The sequence below is a fragment of the Crinia signifera genome, chromosome 5 (assembly GCF_055691185.1).
Source record: "Crinia signifera chromosome 5, ASM5569118v1, whole genome shotgun sequence".
NCBI classification, from domain to species: domain Eukaryota; kingdom Metazoa; phylum Chordata; class Amphibia; order Anura; family Myobatrachidae; genus Crinia; species Crinia signifera.
Window position 1 is genome coordinate 42,791,730 of NC_139221.1, and position 22,378 is coordinate 42,814,107.

Sequence of the window (22,378 nt, forward strand, 5' to 3'; positions counted from 1 at the left end):
GACAGACGGGACATTGAATCCTGCCTGTCGAGATGCAGTCGAGGGGACCATGAACGGGACTGGGGCAAGACTCTCGGGCCGACCTGACAGTCGTGAACCGGGATTGAATAACCCCCATAGACTGAAACCTTGGGACTATACTGTCCATTGGATGCAAACCATGGACAGAAACTTTCAAACGTGTGCTACCGGCTATTCGTGTTTTTTATGAAAAAAACTGTTTTTTAACATTATCTCAGTGGGTGCACTATTTTTTTCTACTGATAGACAAGAATTACTTTACCATGTGAACTGTGAACAGATCCTGTCGATTTAACATTGGTAAGAAGTAGGACCATGCAGTGTTCTTTCCACGGCGCGCATAATCAAAAAATATGCTAACGCGCTGATGATTCTCCTACAAAACCAAAAAATACATTTAGTGACAAAAACAACAAATGGTTTAATTTTTTTTTTCTTTTTCCAAGTATAGTACATTTGCTGCAATTCTTTCCAAATCCCAACCATAAAGCAGATAAGAAGTAAACAGGTGTGTTGGATCCTCTGAAATGCGTACTGAAGCAGGCACAAATAGGAAACGTTTATTTTTTATTTAGGTCAACACTTCATATATACAGGCTTAACTTATCCTACCGTGTAAGATACTGCTGTGAAAAGTGTTTTTTAAAACAGAGTAATTGGCATTTATGGATAGGTTTTTAACTACAGTCGCGCGCTCCACCACATTACACGGCCCATTTGCCCAAGCTTATGTTGTACTGTACTGTACAGTTTGAGCCGCAGCGCCGTTCGCCGAGAATGAGATGCACTGGATTAGTGGACCATTGTCCACCCAGTGGTGGCGATGTGTACTGCAAGCATATTGGATGGCATGCCTCAATGCACCTCAGTGCGCCTAAGTGCGCTACAAAAGTGGAACGCCAAAACCCTCGCCTAGGCACACTGGTACAATGGATGAGTGTGGCTTCATCTGTAGTGCAACCAATCAGATGCAGTCATCATCATGCCCCTTACACCAGAGTTCTAGCACGCACGCGCACACACACACACACACACACACACACACACACACACAAAGGAGGACCTTTCCCTGCTCCTACATTTGTGACGATCAGCCATTTAAGTCACAATTTGAAACTAGATACCCACATTGCACCTGCCATATCTGCATGTCCACTCCCCATGCCTATATGACCACATGTAGTCATTTGCAGTCTTAGATCAGTTATATGGCAAAAAAGACGCATGTTGTGAAGATAGGCATGTGCACCAACAAAAAAAAAAACAACTAGTTTGTGATAAAACACACTGTGAATGAGGCCCTCTGCATCCATGCTGGACGCCAGATCAATTTTCCAGGATCTTACAAACAGCAGTTCCTATTTCTCACTTCCCGAGAATCTGAAGACACTGACAAATGAGCTTTTCACGTTAGAATCATATGTGCCTCAATCATACGTTTAACTCTTTGAGTGCCAAGAGAATGTCAAAATAGGTGTGAAAATTGCCAAGAAAACCTTTTTATTAACCCTTTGAGTGCCAACGGTGCTGTGAGAGCCTCAAAATAGCCGTTAAAAATGCCAGCGCCGCTCACAGCCACTGTTCTATTTTTGGGTGCAATAATCACCTAAACTTCAATTAATGGAGTTGGCCGTATTTGTATTTATTTATACTAGAAAAAGTGTTGCTGTGAGCGGCACTGGCATTTTTAGTGGTTATTTTGAAGATCGCTCACAGCAATGTTGGCACTCAAACGGTTAAATATTAAAGGCTTTTACAGGAATGGTATTTTAGCAGAAACATAGACCGGTTAGGTCAAAACCAAAATCAGGAAAGCTTTTAACCTCTTCAGTGCTATGCTAAATTTTCCGGGCTCAGCTGCGCTGCCGCAGCGGGCTCTCCTGGAAAATTTCTGGGCATACCACCAATATGAAGGTGTGCACCAGTGGTGCCTGCAGCTGTGCACCACTGGGGCACACCCCTCCCGGCACCCCCCACAGTGGTCGCTCCCCTTCAGTCGCTCACCCTCGCACCTCCGCTCTGTCGATCATACGCCGTAGCTCCCCTGTCGCTGCCCCCACTGCCATTAGTTGCAGTGAGCAGGCGACAGGCTCGGGGATGTTCGGGTGAACTCAGGAGCACTCAGGACATCCCCGAGCCTGCCTCCTGGTCACTGTCTGCTGTGAGTGGCGGCTGGGGCAGCGGCAGGGGAGCTCCAGTGTACGATCGCCAGAGCAGAGATGACAGGGAGCAACAGAAGAGGGGGGGGGGGGGGGGGAATGGGCCCTGGTAGGTTTATCCTGCCCCAGCAAAACTCACCACTCAAAGGGTTAAAGCACTATTTGTTTTATAGCGCATTTTAACAAGTACTGTGCGTAGTCTACATTATGGTCCTGATTCTGGTTCACTTGCAAAAGCAAATAATATCTAATGGACAAAACCATGTGTACTGCAGGTGGGGCAGATGTAATATGTGCATAGAGAGTTATATTGGGGTGGGGTTTGTACTTCAAACTCATACCTATATTGCAGTGTAAAAATAAAGCAGCCAGTATTTACTCTGCACAGAAACAAAATAACACCCAAATCTTAAGGTGCCCATACACGGTGCGATGAACTCCGTGCTTTTAGTACTAGATTGCATAGCATATAGTACAAAAAGCATACAATGTGCTACAGCACCGCGCTTATTGTACTAGATGTGATGCAATCTAGTACTAAAAGCACGGACTGCACAGACTTTATGTGCTGTGCGATGGGATGCCCATGGCGGAGCCCCTGTGACAGATGAGAAGTCAGCGGCAGGGTCCCCAGGTACCACCTGCATCCGTAGGGCGGGGGACCAGGTACCACCTGCCTCCATGACCGGGGGTGGGGGGGGCACCACAATTTTGCTGTCCAGGGCGCCCACAGACCTTAATCAGACCCTGCCTGTAACATTCTGTAGGGGTTTATCGTTTCTTTTTATTGCACTGTTAGGTTTCATCTAATTTATTGCTACCATTACATTACCTGCTGCTTTTTGCTACACTAACGGTGCCTTTTTATGACCTACAACCTTAATTGTTGTCAGCGGCTTTTATGTACATTCTGTTACCAACTGCAAATTTTATTGCATCTTGTATATTGTTTTTTATGTTACTTTCTTGTTCATTTGAAATGTTACAAAAATTACTCCATTTAAAAGCAAAATGCTGTTTTTGATCAACAGACCTCTCAAACAGTATAGGGAGGAATGGGGTACAGATGTGTCCACATAAATCTAGCCTCTTTGCACTGAACACAACCCTTCTAGTCACGCCATGTCGTGATGTGACTCAGTAGTGCTGAGCATGTTTTGCATGAAAATGTGTCTCATTTTGCAAAATGTTGTAAAAAGGATCCACAAGAAGCTCATGCTGATTAAAGTGATATGTCCTTGTGTTTCCCTCCTATATCCCTTTAGATTATAAGCTTGCAGCAGGGCTCTCCTACCTCCAAGTCTGTCTGCTGTTACCTAGTTTGTTATATCACGGTCTACCATTGTAAAGCGCAACGAAATCTGCTGCACTATATAAAAAACTGAAAATAAATATGAAAAATGCCTATATACTGTGTATGACCACCACTGTATCTGCTTACTGACTGTTACGGTGAATTTCAAATTTAATACAATTTTGCTGAATAGTCTGATCTCTGTGACCATAGAGCTCAGTTTTCCTTGGACATGGCCAGCCTGGCGGAAAAGGATACCCAAGGGTATGGGCATCTCTTGCAAGGTAACTGCACTGGGTGTGCAGACAACTTCTGTACTGGCACATAGTGGGGACACCCAGAACAAAATTACTCCCTATGCATCAGTATGGGCAGGCGTACAGCCATCAACCCCCCATTTCTTTATAATTACTATCCTACAATCTGCACAAATCATTTTCAAAGTACAATGTTGCTCTAGACCTCGGAACCTGCCAAAGCCTGATTTTGGCCTGCTCTTCACTCTTGTACCTCTGGGTATGCTCTGGCGGCACCTCAGGCATCTGTATGCTAGTCTGTGGAGTTCAGCTCTGCTGTATCTCCCTCTGTACACTGTCAGCTTGTGAGGAGTGGCAGGCATGGCTCAACCAAGGTGCACATCTGTCAGATGGGAGCTCCAGCAGAGGGAGATGTAGATGAGATAGTGGTGCCCCAGTTGCTGGATCCGGTGGTAAGGGAGGCCAAATGCTGCAATCTGCGGAGATGGATGTTCTTCCAGTCATGCAATGGAGCCCCCGGCCCCTGAGATGCTGTCTCAGTATAGCTGCCAAACCACACCCCCTCTCTCTCCATGGCTGCACCGCTCAGCACCCTCTGTCCTGCAGCGCTCTAATTAGCTGTGTTCCTGGCGAAACAGTAGGGCCAGGCTTGGTGTGAGTAGGGGTGTCAGACATTAGGCTGTGCATGTGCACACCTGGCACACACCTATAAGCAGAAGCAAAGAGAAAGAAAGCTCCCTGTACTACAGAAACACAACAAACACTACTAGTCCTTATTATGAAGATAGGCGAAAGACACATTCGAAAAGTAGAAAGTGTATAAAATATCACTAGGGGGTGCTGTGACTTTCTACCTAATTTGATAGAGTAACTACCTATTTTAATGGAGGTTATAAATAATTGAATGAGAAATCATATTACACTTTTGTCCTTTTACTAAAATTTTCAAGTGATTAAGAAACAATAAAAAACACATCCACAAAACAATATAAATTATACCACAGATCCTCTCATTTCTGTATATTAAATCCTGACTGCAATAAGGATCAAATGAGGAATGGTGGAGCCTAGTGTTGAACTTATAGAACAACTTATTGTGGAATGGATAGAGGATCTCTGTTTGCTATACATACATTATACATATATTATACCATATAACATACAGTAACATTCTATTCTGGAATACTGTAATAGGCAACACTCTACTGTAAAGGTGCATAAACACTGTACAATTTTGACCAATTTCGTTCATTTCAGCCATTCTGAAAGAAATTGGTCAAAATTTCTTCCAGTATGACTGCGATGAACGACGAATGAGGATGCGCATACCCGCCAGTTGTTCATCAAGGTTGTTAGTCAACTGTGCATGCAGCTTAATTTGGATATCTTTCAAAAATAGCCTATAAACTGTAGCTAGATCTTTCGTCTTTCGTCAACATCTTTCATCCAGGACACTGGGTTCAAGGGAAATGTCTTTCAATTAAATTGGTCAAACAAATTGTACAGTGTGTATGCACCTTTAGTCATTAAGAAACATTTGTCATTTCACGTCACTGACATAGTAACAATCTTCCCTAAAAAAAAATAATTTTGTGTGAATTTTTTTTTTATTATTATTCCCATTTACACTGCATATTCGACTATCCATTGGATAAGACTGCCCTTTGAAAGCCCAGTGTGACATATATGCTTACATGCAATTTTGTTCATTGACTTTTATGAATTTGTTCATTTACTTTGATACATTTTTATAAATAATGTTGCTGTCCTATCACACGTGGAAAACCTTTACTGCACTGTGCTTGAGATGAATACATGCTAACAGTTGAAAATATCTTTTTTTTTTTCTTTAACGAAACCCTAACCAAACAAACCTCATTATCAAAGGACATCAATACACTCAATTAGAAATTTAGTTCCACTCGCTGGCTTTCAGATTAATTAAAATGTTGCCATTAGTCAAACAGATAGGAGAAATCAAGCAAATGCATTGCCCCATCAATAATTGAAATTAATATTTTTTGTAAATATCAAAAGCATAAGCAAATTAGCAGATTTCATTGGTCTCCATAATTTTATTTAGATTAATTTATTCACAATCACAGTCTCTCTCTACAACACGCATAGTGACTTAATTAAAACTCACTGTGGCTTAATTAATACCACGGTGACCCACAATAGTCTTCAACTAGTGTATCAGACTAAAGGTGGCCATACACACGCAGATTTATCTTCAGATCTGGCTGGTTGGAACAAAAACATGGTTATGGATGAGAGCAAATGACAGTTGACCATTTGCTTGGAAATGCAGGAAAACTGACAAACTGTCACTCATCCATAACCATGTTTTTGTTCCAACCAGTCAGATCTGAAGATAAATCTTACTAGTGTATGGGCACCTTAAAGGAGCCCATACACAGTCCGTTGTGTATGGCTCCGTTCTGTACTATGCGATGCGCGTTCCCGCTCATCACATAGTACGGTACAAAAAGTATGTGCTGCACATACTTTTTGTACTAGGTGCACATCGGATCGGATCGGATCGCAGTGCATGCACACTGCATGCACTAGGGATCCGATCCGATGTGTGCTAATTAAGTCCCAAATGGATCCGTTAAACGGACCGTGTATGGGCTGCTTAAATAAAAGCAATGTATACGTGCTATAATTTATTAATAAACACCCTAGACGGTGGTCACTACTGCTATGTGCTGATTCAAGGACGTTTTAAGCTGGGTACACACTGGGACATATATTGTGAACAATAATGAGATAGTTCTAGATCATCAGCGTCTGCATATACAAAGCGGGGGGGAGGGGCGGGTGTGGTCACTGACCGATATCGTGAAAGAAATTGGCCAGGGTGTATACACTATATCGCTCTCACTTGGCACCGCCGATAAAAAAAAACTAAAGCAGCAGTCGTGGATTCGTCTCGTGTGTGCTCAACATTAGACAACCAAATCTCCTATCCAGATCCATGAATGCCGTGAAAGCTTTATGGAGCATCTTGAGTTATTCTCAGCAGGCAAAATGAGAATTTCCACATTCTTGCGAGTTTTTCTCTTAAAAAACTTTCCATCCCTGTGTCAGGAGGACAAAGATGGAGCACAGCTAATGCAAACACAGGTTATGCACTTCCAGTGTCCGTGTTCCAGCGATTAGGTACTCAGGTGACTGGGTGGTAGAATGTGGGGTGGGTGGGGGAGGGAGGAAGAGAAGGGTGGAGTAAACCAAGCCAGTGAGAGCTTTGCGAGTAGGGCCTTCCTGTTCTCTCTAGCATGCAACCGCTAGACACATGTGCGACATTAAACAAGGGTGGTATAATAAGTAAGGGAACAAGAACTCTCACGTGTGGAATTTATTTATTTCCTGCCAGGTCAAAGCAGGCAGACCACTGCTTCCCCTCACGGCCAGCAGACTGTTCCTCATATTAGTCATACTGTCTGAACATCAGTTGTACAGTCGGCTGTGTGAGCAGCATTTCATCCACACACAATGCTGTGAATTTTACAGCGTTGCGTGTGGACCAGAATAAGGCCCTAGGTGTCGCCAATCCTAGTGATACCATTGGGTGTTCTATCTTTTTAGCTACCTTGCTGATAATCCAGAGGGCATTAGGCGAACTTTCGGATGTGTCATGCAGTAATGCTACATGTTTTGTTTCACATGTTGCAGTTCAACTCTGCTGTATGGAGTCATTATTTCTAAGGACCAGAGAGCTGTCGCTGCCTTCATCGATACTGCAAGCAGTCCGTGACTTGTAGCTGCAGATCGCACATAGCGGGAATTTCTTTTATGAAACCAGTGAGTGACAGACTGTGTCTACTATATAGCCTGGGCAGTATTATCTGTGGGCGCAATGTGATGGTTTTTACTTTTTATCAGTACTTTAATTATATAGATATAAATGAAATAGCAATTTGCAGCTGTGGTCCTATTTCAATGTCACAATGAATCCAATGATCGATGCCAGCCTTTACTCATCTAATTAAGGGTTTACCTCTCAGGCTGGGTACACATTAAACTATTTGGTGATTGTGGGACAATGGGGAGAAATGTTGTTCGGCTGTACACCCTGAACAATATAGTGCGTATTCGTATGAGACATTCAGCCACTGGGTCATCCCACTGACCGTACAGCAGCTGTGATGACTAACATGTAGGTGGGTGGGAGCGCGCAGTAGTCGGTACACAATACTAGCTGTGAAGGACATGTCAGTCCGATCCTTGAGCTTCGTGTATTCAGCCTTACACTTATGATGCCAGCGGCGTAACTATAGCACCGCAGCCCCCGCCACTGCGGGGGGGCGCTGTGCATGTGGGGGCGCCGGGGGCTGCGGTGCTATAGTTAAACCCCCCCCCCCCCCAATCCCCCGCAGACTTACCTATCGCGCTGGTCCCAGCGCCTCCGTTCTCCTGCTGAGGACCACCACAAAATGGGCGCCCCCATATAGCACACAGTCCTCTGAAACTGTCTGCTGTATGGGGGCGGCCATTTTGTGGTGGTCCTCAGCAGAAGAACGGAGCCGCCGGGACCAGCGCGATAGGTAAGGCTGTGGGGGATTGGGGGGGTTTGCATAGGCGGCGAGGCGGCAGGGCAGGGGAGTAGGGGTGCTTGGCGGGGCGGCGCCCCCCCCCCTAACGGCGGGGGGCGCCCAAAACGTAGCTACGCCACTGTATGATGCTATATATTTGACATACATGTTTTACTGCTAGAATTCAATGTTTTCTTTATACTTCTCTCCTATGTAAATGTCAATTTGTAGATAATGTCAGCATGGAAATTGGCCCAAATAATATATTAAACAACATTAAGGGATAAATTCAATGGATGCCGATCCATTCCAAAATTATTTTGACGGAATGGATGCGGCATCCATTATTCAATGCAGCGGCCAAACCTGGATGTCGGATTTGGCCGCTGATTGATGTTCACCTGGCCGATGCGGGGACCGGGTCAGCACAGCGGCGGGAGGCAGCACAATTGCCCGGGAGGCAGCGGGAGCCGAGACAGGGCCGGGTGAGCTGCTCTCACCCTGCTGCTCATCTGGCGCCATCCTCCCTGCCTCAGACATCTTTTCATATTGCATTGAGATTGCCGGAAACATGGTTAAAACCTTTCAGTTTTGGCTGTGTTTCTGTCAAAAGCAGGTGGATTAGCAGCTATTCCATCAATCCACCTGATTTTCGGCAGGTCAGAACATTTCGACCTACCAGAAAAAAAAAAAATAGCTAGCATTGAATAGATCGGAACCCCTTCCGGTCTATTCATGTCAAAAACTGACATCTTTTCGGCAAGACAGCAGTTTTGAAATCAATTGAATATACCCTTAAGGCTGGGCAATAGAAGGCGACTAACCATAAACAAACAGGACCCCAAACACTGTAGCCACAAGAAGAATAATGAAAGATAAATATTTACAGAGCTCAGACAATATCTCCTCGGCCACCGTGGCAATATGATGACTCGCAGGCAGTGTGCAAGTGTGTGTGTGTGTGCACCTAGCCATTCTATCAGGGTAATTTGCAACTCTGCCCTAGATCTGCACCCCCCCAAAGTGTTAGGGACTTGCCCGATTAATGAAGTCACCTGGACGTGGTGGGCAAGCCGTTACTTGTGGCCATAATTATGCGAAGAACCTCGCTAAAAATGCAACATTTTATTGCAATGTTTATTATTAATAAATTCGGAGTTTGAATTGTGCAACCTTGACCTTGTATGCAGTACTACTAAAAAGGTCTCCGCAGGGTCGCACCTCTCAATTGGTGTACACTCCAGGACCCCACCCCTGTATAGCTCCAAATAACTTACCTGAAGCATGTCATCCACCATTGTTAAAATATACTGTACGGTTTGCTCCTTTGAAATGTGAGTCATCAGGTTGATGAAGGTTTTAGCGCACTACAAAGTGAACACAAATATTCTAAATGTAAGAGGTATAAAAACACATAAGATCTTCACATATTAAAAACTTCCATACTAATAAGATAAACATATCCAATTATGTCACACAATTCTAGGACTATAAATGTACAGATAGAGCGCTTTTCAGTCAGCCTGAAGAATCACCAGATCTCCTGAGCTGGTGCAGGCTGGCGGACAGGAGCTTCAACTGATGGGGACGCGCGAGCACGACGGCGGCGGGGCGTGGATTCCCCGCCTGTCTCTGCTTCAGGGATATGGGCAGGGCGAGTGGAGGCTACGGGGGAGACAACGGAGGATGACAGCCGGCTCCGACAAAACTGGGCACGTGAGCGTCTCGTGTGGGCGCGCGTCCCCTTCTGCCGGATGGTGCACAGCGGTGATTGGCGATTCTGTCGCCAGGAGCAGCTCCATCTGTGCCAATGTTGCCAAAATGCCAGATTGATGATCACAAATCTATGTCACAGGGGGGTATGGGTCATTAGTTCGAAATGTAATGGTTTGACCACTGAAGGTCAACTAGGAAGCATTGGCGTCGACATGAGTTTTTCACACATTTTGTCCCGAATCTCGACATGGACACTGTCAACATTTGGGAACAAAAGTGTACCGCTGTGCTCGCCATGCTTCGGGCACACTTTCCTACTCTCTCCACGCCCTAGTGAATGGTAGGGCATGAAATACCACCTGTCAGCACATCTCGGCTAAAAAAAAAAAAAGGGAGAAACACATGTTGACCATTTGACTGTCGACCTAATGCTTGGGTCGACCTTTCAACCATGTCGACCTATTCCATGTATCAACCCAATGTATGTCAAACTAATGTGTCGACTAAATGACAGTTTACCCAGGATCACAGTCTAAAACAAAAAAGATTTCAGTCTCCTAGAGAAGGGGTGAAAAGTTCAAGGGAGAAAATCCTTAATAATAATAAAAAAATTAAAAAAAAAGATATTCCAATTAATTTCTATCTACGTAGAATGGCTCTGACCAGTTTGGCATTGGGAAGGGTGTATGTTGCGGTTTTATTTGAGCACTGCCAAGCGATATATGTAGACAGAGGTTTGCCCATTCAAATCAATACACCAGCATTAGATAGAAAGGAAAATATCTCAGGGATAATAAAGTTTGTTATCCTCTGTACCAAACGCAATCATTTCATTTTGAAACAATCTCTTTCATTGATTTACTGTTTTCTGGTTATTTGAGGGGGCGTTTTGGAAAACGGGGGATTTATAGGTCTACTTGCTGTTATACCTTTGGCGATAAGTAAATATCCATGTAAATTACTAACTAATCACTGTGTCTGCGAGATTAACCTTTAGTAGATCTCTTCAATGATCGGTCATTCATTCTAACAAAATAGAAGACATTGTGTAATTGGATCATACCGTATTGCCTTCGCTGGTTAGTATAGCTTTCTTCTCCTCAGATTTAGCATTTTCAAACCTTAAGATAAATTCACAGTCATCTCCGGAAATCATCTGACCCCTGAAATGACACAGTTCTGTGTAAGACTGGAACAGTGGGTAGTGTATGTGACTTATGCCGAAAAGTTATTTTGCAAAGTGGGTTCTAAGAGATGTTACATGTAATAAAGTACATTACACATCATATTGGTGACACCAAAATAATCTTTTATATTGAAGGTTTTTTTTTTTTGGTTACAAATAAATAAATAGCAATATATGGTACAGGGGTGAAATGGGTTGTGTTCATGGAAATCGCTACTATTTTAATTAACATTATTATTGGTTATTATGAAATCCAGCTCTGACTGATTGTATGCTTTATTCTAGTTAATCATGTAATTAGATTTCCTTTAAAACAACAAAACAGTACATAGAAAACCAAATTTTTTACCATTACATTTTTGCATTTTATTAATATGCATTAATTCAGTACACATCTATTAATTACATGTATTAAGCCTTCTAAAGAATGAAGAAGTGGATAGGTACAGAGGGTGACCATAGCAACCAATCAGCTTAACAGTATTTATCGAGTAGGAGCCAATAGGCAACTTGTCCACTCTTTAGAAAGCTTTATACGTCTCCCTTACCTGAACATTACTTAGATAACACACGTGCATTACACAGTATATTAATGGTAATAAAGGACCAACAACTTTGGGAATGAGTAGTGAGCAGCTGACAAAAGTAAAATTTAAAAAATAAATAGACCAGAACAATGCATTGATAAAAGATTGAAAATATATATATATATATATATATATATATATATATATATATATATATATATATATATATATATATATATATATATATATATATATATATATAGGCTACTGTTGCACAAATTCTGAAAACCAAGTTTTGCGAAATGATGATGATTACAAGATCCATGTGAGTGATCTCAGTGGTGCCAAATAAAGTGAAACTGGTTGCAGGACATCAAATATCATTAGATTGGAAACATTAATATTTAGGGGGAAATAAAAATACTTTACATCATAAGATACCAGCAAGTCTAGCTAATGTTTCAAAGTGGCAATCATTTGAAAAAGCAAAAGGTTTTCGGGGTATTCAATCAGGGATTCCGACTGTCGGAATCCCGTCCATTTTCGACGGCTTCCGGCACAAACTAGACAGTTGGAATTCAATGGCAGCGAATTCGACAATCCACGGCAGTTTCCTACAGAACAGTCTGTGTTTAAAAAAAAGACTATACTGACAACCTTCAATGCTGTCGGAAACAGCGGCATTGAATAGGCGAGTGCGGATATTTCCCCCTGTGTGAAATATAGGCACAGATTGTGTCTAAAACATTCGACAGACTCAGTAGGATTGTGCCGATGCTCTTAAATTTCCAACCAATACAGGCAATGTATTATTAGAGAAACGTTCTGCATTCTGTGAATAGAGTTTTGTCATGATGCATAAATTAATATGACAATACAATAATGGTGCCAAGTCTCCAAGTAAAGACCCCATATCGATCCAGACTCTCCTTTGATTCATTCATACCTAACCAGTTGTTAATAGTACTACCGAGACATGACCAACTGCAAGAGAGGGTGTGGCCAAGTACACCGGTGTGCCTTTGACTCCTTGAAGAGCTATAGTAATCACTATTTATAGTGGCTAAAGATGCCAATGAGGTTGGTGCATTCACACGGTTCCATGCCCTCCTCCCTCAACATAATATCTACCTTCAAACAACAATACTAGCGGTCTGATCACAGTTTACTAATTGGTAGAACACATAGGTCTGCTGTATAAAATGCATATACATATCCTCCTGTACCTTTGCATCAAACCCACAAGTTTTCAGAAAGTACTGTACAGTATAAAATAATTTTCACTGGAAAATTTGTGTGTCCATTGTTAAAACTGCAGCCATGAAAGGAGAGGTGCGAGGTGCTATTTCTCGGAATATTAGCCTACCCAACAAAGGCAGATCTTACGGCTTCATGCTGACCACTGTAGGCATACTGCGTAATGCTGGACCCTCCCTGTAATCTTTATTTTATGGGACGTAAAATGCTGCTAATGTAGAAGACTTTATTCAGCCGCTTCGGCATGCACCAATCGCAGAGATGAAGCCTGCAGTAGTAGGTATTGCACCAAATGCATGCTTTTTTTTAAATGAAAATTAGAAGTAGAAAAAAAAAAAAAGGATGAGAAGGATATAATGAGGGGAAAAAATAGACTCAATATTTTCAACACAGGTTCCGGATTGGATCTAAAACACATGTGATTTGCCCAATGAATTGGAATCGGTAGGAATCGGGTCAAAATTGCATAAGTGTATGGCCAGCATAAGTTGTATACAAAATATACGGTACTTCTGTAGTTCTGCGTCTGAGTCCCCTTGCGGGGCTCGCTTCGCTCGCCCACGCTGCGGGCTCGGTGGCTCGCCACGCTATTTAAAATCAACTCCATGCCAACATGGATAGTGGGGGTATGAACTATCCATGTTGGCATGGAGTTAAGTTACTTTTTTTGACATATTTCGTGGCGAGCGTAGAACCCGGAAGTAGCGCGGCGCCATGCTGGCGCCGTGAAACTACAGAAGTACCAAATATACATATTGATGGATGGACTCCAGAACCATGATATATAGCCCCAACCCCCTTTTTTTAGGAGGGGGTTGAGGGTATACATTTTCCACCTTAGAACGCCAAATATACAGTATACTGTTAGGTGTATATTTGAAAAAAATCAATTCTATATCATTGATGCGTTTCAGTTACAATTTTTTTTTATACTGATTTTCAAATGTCAGTGAGTTTAGATAGATTTAAAAATCTATTAAAATCATACTTGGCGAATATCAGGCCGATTCCAGCCACGTCAGCATTGCGCAGGGGGTTGGCATGGCACAGCATATAGGGGCGTGCTAGCGGGCGCAATGATGTAAAGGGGACGGGTCTGTGAAATCACATCATTGTGGCGACAACCCCACCCCCACAATACCAAGATTATAATGATGCGATTAAGCGCAATTCATGTCATCATCCCCTCCAAGCGGAGGGCTAATGTGTGGGTGTGGGGGATGCCAGCCATTCTTCCGTGAGCTGGCAGAACCACACAATTTTTGGGAGCCTTCCGGCCAATCCGGAGAGCAGACATGTATGAATAAATTGACATATGGTAAATATACCCGTGTATCTCCATCATCTGCCGCAGGGGTGGGGAACCTTTTTTCTTACTATGGCCCTTTGTGATGGATAAAATCATTCTGTGGGCCATATCAAAATTAGCAACTTCAAAAGTACCCCGATTCCCCACGCCCCACGCTCCGGCTGCCGCTGAATAACTTCTGCCGGCTGCTGAACACCTCTCACGTGAGCTCGCTCCCACCCACGTCACCACCTCACGCGAGACTCCCTTACTTGTCTCCCGTGTCTCCTGGGTGGGCGGCCCAAACAAACGGGCTACAGGGGCTATTTACGACCCAAGGGCCAGAGGTTCCCACCCCTGATCTACCGGATAGCAACTTTAAATAGGATGGTAGGTAAGAAGATTTAAGAACCTTTTAAGGCTTAGTTTTTAGTTTAGATTTAGGGTTTTAGAATAAATGGTTGACAGTGTTCAGGTCGACAGTCACTAGTTTGACCACTATTGGTCTACAGTGATTAGGTCGACACAAGCAAAAACTAGAAATGGGAATGGTCAAAACAGGAAAAGGTCAACATGGATTTCTTATGTTTTTTTCAGTGTCAGGGACATTGTACAAGTGTACCGCGACCCCACGCATATCTCGGGCGCTATAATGTAAAGGCCCTCATACACTACCGCAATTTGGGCCGATTTCACCCATTCCTGACGGATCGGGCAAAGAAATCGGATGAGAAAAAGTAGTGTACAATGTCACTAGTTGCTAGGACGCGGCTTCCCGGCTTCTGAGATAGCGGTCACGTGCTCCCCTTACGTGGCCGCGTCATGCGCCAGCATTGTGTGCGAGTCTCTCGTTGCGAAGAGACCACATCCCCGGCGTCTGCTGTTTCAGGGTCTATTTGATATATGTTCTTAATGCGTCTCCTTGCCCGCGGCCGTCCTCCATTACTGCCTTACAGGGATGCAATCAAATTCCCCTTTTCTCTATTCAGTTGGAATAACCATTGTTCACATTTTCTTTAGTCCCAAATGGATAGCTTTGATTGCAGATCCCGGGCAGAACAAATCAAAGCTATCCATTTGGGACGAAAGAAAATGTGAACAATGGTTATTCCAACTGAATAGAGAAAAGGGGAATTTGATTGCATCCCTGTAAGGCAGTAATGGAGGACGGCCGCGGGCAAGGAGACGCATTAAGAACATATATCAAATAGACCCTGAAACATCAGACGCAGGTGATGTGGTCTCTTAGCAACGAGAGACTCACACACAATGCCGGCGCATGACGCGGCCACGTAAGGGGAGCACGTGACCGCCATCTCAGAAGCCGGGAAGCCGCGTCCTAGCAACTAGTGACGCTTAAGAGGACGCCAGCACAGGACGTCACGTCGTAAGGACGCCAGGAGGCTGGCGTGAGGGCGGGCGAGTTAATTGAGAAGGGGATTTAAACCCGCATAGGATATGAAACTTTTACCTTGAAAAAGATCGCAGTCAGCGATCGAAACGCGTTGGTGTACGGGGCTGTGGAGGCACTGAGGAGGACAGAGGCGACGATTGCCAGCAGAGGGGACACTGTATTGAACTGAATCCAGACAGGACCGAACACCATCCCTTCAATCCATGCTTCATTTGAGAATTTCCCTAAAAGGAGTTCTCAAATTGATCTGGTAATTACAGACCGCCTTTTCTTTCTCAGTTCTCCCTCCACTACCCACTTGCGTGTTTTTTATGTATATGTCAGTATGTGTTATATTTGAAAAAAAAAGGTGCATTTCCTTTGCACATTCTTTTGCATATACATTGGATGAAATACCCTGAGAACAGGATGGCATCTTAGAGGATATTTGAATACTGTTTGTCATTTCGACTGAATCCTCGAGTGACATATACGGAGAAGAGGAACGGTATTTATTTATAAGGGACGCATATTTCCTTGAATATTACCCTTCCTCATCTGTGGCGCTGAAAGTGGATTTATCCCAAACCTTTGTCTTTTTGCATCAAAGAAATCGGATGCATTTGATGTCACATGCAGGTCCAACCTTCAACTCAGGTCCGATGCGTATGTACTGCATGCAGGTCTGACCTCCGACTCAGACCCCCCTCCCGGTGGTGGGGAACAGGGGTCCCAATGCGATACATCCCATGTGAAAGGACCTCGTGCGATCCTGCCACCCGGGAAGTTCCGGGTGGCTCGTGGGGATCAAGTGGCCATACACTGCTGCAATACATTGCAGTAGTTATGGTCAGCTTTACTCTATGCCCACTTGGATCGTGAAGTAAAAACGAAAATCCTGATAAACTGACATTTTCCTCTGATCATTCCCATGTTGACATTTATGCTTAGAAGTTGATGTTGTTCAAAGTAAAATTTAAGCTAACACAATGTTATTAATGAGAGCACGGTCTGCTCATGTCCCAGGCAGCAAACACTCTATTTGCAAAAAGGTCTACAGTACAGCAATTTCCACAGGAGACTGTTCTTATCAATGTAAATGCAGAAGATGGAATATGTGACACCTTTCACGTTAACTACAATTTGACCTCTCTGTACAAGTATCCATGACTTTAATCACATATTATAGGAGTGAATAATTAACGAATGTAACCTTTTCTACCCTGTCAAATCATGTTACATTTAAATGTCAAGCTTTAAAATTGAACATAAAAAACCCAAAATAAAATCACAATAACATGCGGGAGTGAGACTCAGAACATCCAACATTTCACGTGTAGCAAAATGCCTCAATACAGAATTATAAAATGCGAAAGTCTGAATTTATGTTGTGGATTTACTACTTCCAGTATGATTCAGGCCTGTTAAAGTGATCATTCTAACTCAGGGGCAGATTTATTAAGCTCGGTGAAGTGATAAACTGTCTGTTTTTTATCACCAGCCAATCATCTCCTACCTGTGAAGCTACCGGCTTTGTTTGAAAAATGACAGGTAGGAGTTGATTGGTCGGTGATAAAATCCAGGCAGTTTATCACTTCACCGAGCTTAATAAATCTACCCCTCAGTGGTTCTCAAACTCGGTCCTCAGGACGCCACGCAGTTCATGTTTTCCAGGTCTACCGACAGGTGCAAGGGTGCATTCATTACTATTGACACATTTTAAAAAAATACACAGGTGGAGCTAATTATCTCACTTGATTCAGTGAGAACTGCAAAACATGCACTGTGCGGGGTACCGAGGACGGACTTTGAGAACCTGTGTTCTAACTTAAAATAATCAAAGTTGTGGTTTGCTTTCTCTATTGAATTCCTAAGAATGTATACAGCTAGAATTCCTGTAGAATCTGCATCCTGTCTCATCTATATAAAGATTCTAAGGTCAGCCCTGTCTCCAACAAGCATGTGCAGTGGTTTCTGGGGAGCACGTGATCCCTTTAATGGCTTCTACAGCTAGGAAGAAAGGACAGAGCAAGTGGAGAAACAACATGGAAGCAGTGGAATAAGGGTACCAAACACTTACTGGAGATACGACTGCCAGTTCACTTTGTTAGCACGGACCTCCGCAGCTTTGGCTGCAATAATGTTTGTAGGGACCGCAGCATCGACAGCACCTCGAATGTCCATCTTCTCTTCCGCGTTCCTTCAGACACAGGAATCTCATTACTTCTCCACATATTTTAAACTAACATTTTCTTAGGAGATTTTTTGTCTTTATTTATGTTAAGAGTAATCTATAACAAAAGGTAGATCCCCGTGGCTCCCCAGTGGAACTACAAGTCCCAGCAAAGTCTGGCATTGGAAGTTTGGACTTAAAGGGCTCCATGCACTACAACGATAGGTCTGACCTGAAGTTATTCCATCCGATTTTGTACTCTGGTGTCTTTTTTGCATAAGATATAGCTCATGTGATTGATCAAGCCAAGATAAATCTCATGATATGTATCTTGTTATACATTTGTACCATGAGATAGATCTGATGGGTTGGATTAGGGGCTAGAGGGACTGGAAACATTAGTCAAACGGCCTGCGATATATTGCAAACGATATATTGCATGCACAAAAGGCACACCTTTTTCCATCTGATTCTGATAAATCAATGGTGCAGTGTGAGGCATCTAGGGGCTCCTATTCCACGTGCATCGGATTGGATGGAAAACACATATGATTTGAAACTTTACAAACGATATATCGGACCGAAATATCGAAATCGAATATAATTGTGCAAAATCGTTGTAGGGTATAGGGGCCTTTATGGTTACACAACATAGGAAAGCCACACAATAACCAATCCTGGTATACCATGGGTCTTCAAACTGCGGCCCTCCAGATGTTGTGAAACTACAAATCCCAGCATGCCTTGCCACAGTTTTGCTATAAGGGAGTGTTAAAACTGTGGCAAGGCATGCTGGGATTTGTAGTTTCACAACATCTGGAGGGCCGCAGTTTGAAGACCCATGCTGGTATACCATTTAAAGTGCAATTAAAATGCAAAAAAAAAATTGTAAGAATCTATGACAAAAGGTCTGATTGATGTTTGTAAGTAAAGCAAAAACCCAACAACTGGCCAAAACCATGTTGCACTGCAGGTGGGGTAGATTTAACACGCAGAGAGTAAAGGCCAATACACACTGGTCGACCTTCATGTGAAAGCCGCTCAGTTTTCTCGTCCCTAGTGTATACAGGGGCAGCAGTGAGCGCTGCTGCGCACTCCTGCATTATCGTTGCCAGCCACTGCTCATCTGCTGGTATTACCTTTGTGGACAGCTTTCCATAGTGCTGCGCTATGCAAAGCCGCAAATCCTCCCCCCCCCCCCCCCCCCCGACAGCGCAAGGCAGGGGGAAATCCACTCAGTGTGTATTGAACTTTAGATCTGTGTGGGGTGGGTTCGAACTGAAATCAAAATTGCAGTGGAAAAAATAAACCTGTCTAAAGCCCCATACACACTAGCCAATGCCCCTGCCGCCGATATTGGCAAGTGCATATGCACTTGCCAATGCCTGCTTAGAGGTGAGCGATGGCAGTGGGACGACGGGGAAAGAGACGGTCGTGCTGTAGCTGCAGCATGGCCTTCATTAAGGATGACCTCCCTCGTCCGGACATGCTTGGACAACGGTGGAGGTCGTTAAAGATGAGGGGGAGTGCGCATTGTTAATGACAGGAAGCGTACACACTAGGCGATATTGTCCACAATATGTGTGAACATTATCGCCTAGTGTGTATGGGGCTTAACATTTGTTGGCTACATTTAAAACAAAACAGAATTCACCCTGCATAGAAAATATATAAATGTATTTCCTCCCCTTGCATGGTACCATGGTTTGTTCTAGACACAAAGTTAAGGCCCCCATACACTAGGGCGACTTGTCCTTAGGACAAGTCGCCCCCGACTTCCCCCTGAGCTTCCCCGGCTGCTCCCCGGGGGAGCTTGATTAGATTGGCACTTGATGTGCCATTTTTTACATGTGATAAATCGTCTTGATTTATCACATGTAAAAAACCCGGGGAGCAGGGGGGGGGGGGGGGGGGGGCTACAGAGGTGGGAGCAGGGGGGCTGGGGACGCTGCGGGGACAGCGTCTGTGTCCCCCGCTGCTGGTAACGCTGCGGGTACAGCGTCTGTGTCCCCCGCTGCTGGGGACGCTGCGGGGACAGCGTCTGTGTCCCCCGCTGCTGGGGACGCTGCGGGGACAGCGTCTGTGTCCCCCGCTGCTGGTAACGCTGCGGGGACAGCGTCTGTGTCCCCCGCTGCTGGGGACGCTGCGGGGACAGCGTCTGTGTCCCCCGCTGCTGGGGACGCTGCGGGGGACACAGGCGGCATAGAGCTGGGCAGGGGGAGCTGGCGGGAGCTGTCAGTGCTAGAAAAAAAAAGCCTATACAATGAATGGGCAGCCTGTGATTGGCTGAGCGCTCTCTCAGCCAATTGCTGACTGGCTGAGAGAGCGCTCAGCCAATCACAGGCCGCCCATGCATTGTATGGGCTTTTTTTTTTTATTCAATACTGACAGCTCCCGCCGGCTTCCCCTGCGCGGCTCTATGCCGCCTGTGTCCCCCGCAGCGTCCCCAGCCCCCCTGCTCCCTCTACCGCCTCGCCGCCCCACTAGGTCCCAAGTCGGGTGGTCGGACGTGCAGCAGGTCCGACCACCCGATGCAGATCCGATGCGCACGGGACCGCGCATCGGATCTGAGGGGACATCAAAACTAGCCGATTTTGGCCAGATCCGACTGATCTGGCTGAAATCTGACCAAAATCGGCTAGTGTATGGGGGCCTTTACTCACAAACATTAATCAGGCCCAATACCCTTTCTCATAACCTTCAGAATGGCCTGTGATGACACAACAAAGCTTTTGTTTCCTCTAAACATTTGTCTGGAGGGCGTAACCCACTTATCCACACAATGACAGGTTCTTTCCAGCCCTTTGCCTTACCTATAGCAGCAAAAAAGTGGAAGAATGTGGATCCTGGCAGTATAATGCTGGATGGGAAGAAATAACAGCAGAAATAAAAGTTACCCAAAAGAAAAAAAGAAAAAGCAAGCACCAGACAAAGACTGCATTGTAACAGCACCCAATAATCTCGCTTCTTTACAGCAGTGGAAGAATTTATGCTTACATGCTAAATACTTCAAATAACCTCAAACTTAACTCATTCCTTGTACTGTTCTACAATTAACTAACGGTATCTAGAACCTCGACTGTCCTCTAAAAAGAACATTAGTAAATGGGAATAAAAAAAAAGTCATCTATAGGTTGTTGCTAGATTATTTTCTCATATAGGGCCTTATTCTAGTTCACTCCTTCTGACAAAATCCTTCTTAGATGGACAAAACCATGTGCACTGCAGGTGGGGCAGATGTTACTTGTGCAGAGAGAATTAGATTTGGGTGGGGTATTACTTCAAAGTGAGATCTATATTGCAGTGTAAAAATAAAGCAGTCAGTATTTTCCCTGCACAGAAACAAAATAACTCACCAAATCTAATTCTCTCTGCACATTTTACATCTGCCCCCCTGCAGTGCACATGGTTTTGGCCATCTAAGAAGGATTTTGACAAAAAGAGTGAACTAGAATAAGGCCCATAGTGCAGCAAATTCCATTGCGCTTTACAATTGATAGAACAAACTGGGTAAAAACAGACATGGAGCTACGGGCCCTGCTGCAAGTTTACAACCTAGTAACAGGATACAGTGATCAGAGATAATATGAAGACTAATAATACAACTTTTTCAACATTACCCAAAAGTACTTTTTAACTATAAACACATGTATACAAAAATCAAAAAAGTTCACCTAAATTATCTTTAATAAGAAAACATAGTTTGCGCTACTTACAACAAAATTAATATAAAACATTCACTCACTTTTTTTTTTACAGTGTTTAATTGTCATCAAGGGTACATATAACATCTCTTGAAAATTAATTTTAGCCACTATTTTAGCTGTCTTTAAATAACAGCAAAAACATGCTGATGGTAATGGACATAAACACGTATATAATACCCCTTTCACATCGCACTTTTAAAACGGTAAATTGACGATTTTTTTTCATTTTAAAACGTTTAAGCCTGCACTGTGAATGCACCAGAGCCGATTTACCGTTTAAAGTTAACTGGTATTTCGAACCGTGTAAAAAGCAGAGTCCTACACGGTTCCTTTCCGTTTTTTGAGCAATGTGAATGTGTGCAATGTGTCTGAAACGGTATTTCAGGCAAACAACACAAGCTACAGAGCAGTGATAGGCTGTCCCCTTTAAAATGACAGGCAATGTTGACACTCTGGCTTGAAACATGTTCGGGTTGAAACGGTTTGACTGCTATGTTGAATGAGACTTAACCGGTATTTAAAACGGTAATCTGCGGCAATGTTAAGGCTCTGACCCGTTTTAATTACCGTTTTAAAATACCGGTTTTTAAAACGTGTCAGCGATGTGAAAGGGGTATAATAAAACACGTGTGATAATTCTAGTTTATATTATAATGTAAACAAAGGTTTTAGCAGACAAAGAATTTGAAATAAACAAAAAAGTTCTGGCTATAGGTGTCCATACACTACTGTGTCTTCTCGCAGCAGTGTATGGCCATCCGATCCCCTTGAGCCGCCCGGGACCTTACTGGGCGGCAGGATTGTATGCCATATATTGCATGCGGTCCTTTTGCATGTGAACCTGTTCCTCACCACCAGGAGG

General features: G+C 43.8%; 1 protein-coding gene across 1 annotated transcript in view; it reads right to left on the reverse strand.

Annotated features, from left to right (window-relative positions):
• ATP6V1H (ATPase H+ transporting V1 subunit H) overlaps window positions 1–22,378 on the reverse strand; it is a 77,039-nt gene that overhangs the window by 51,392 nt on the left and 3,269 nt on the right. Inside the window, exons 3-7 of the mRNA XM_083187097.1 lie at window positions 20,623–20,669; window positions 17,717–17,836; window positions 11,049–11,148; window positions 9,547–9,636; window positions 284–397 (exon numbers count right to left, since the gene is read on the reverse strand). Coding sequence (XP_083043223.1) covers window positions 284–397; window positions 9,547–9,636; window positions 11,049–11,148; window positions 17,717–17,820 — 408 coding nt within the window. The 5' untranslated portion in view covers window positions 17,821–17,836; window positions 20,623–20,669. The remainder of the gene's footprint in view (window positions 1–283; window positions 398–9,546; window positions 9,637–11,048; window positions 11,149–17,716; window positions 17,837–20,622; window positions 20,670–22,378) is intronic.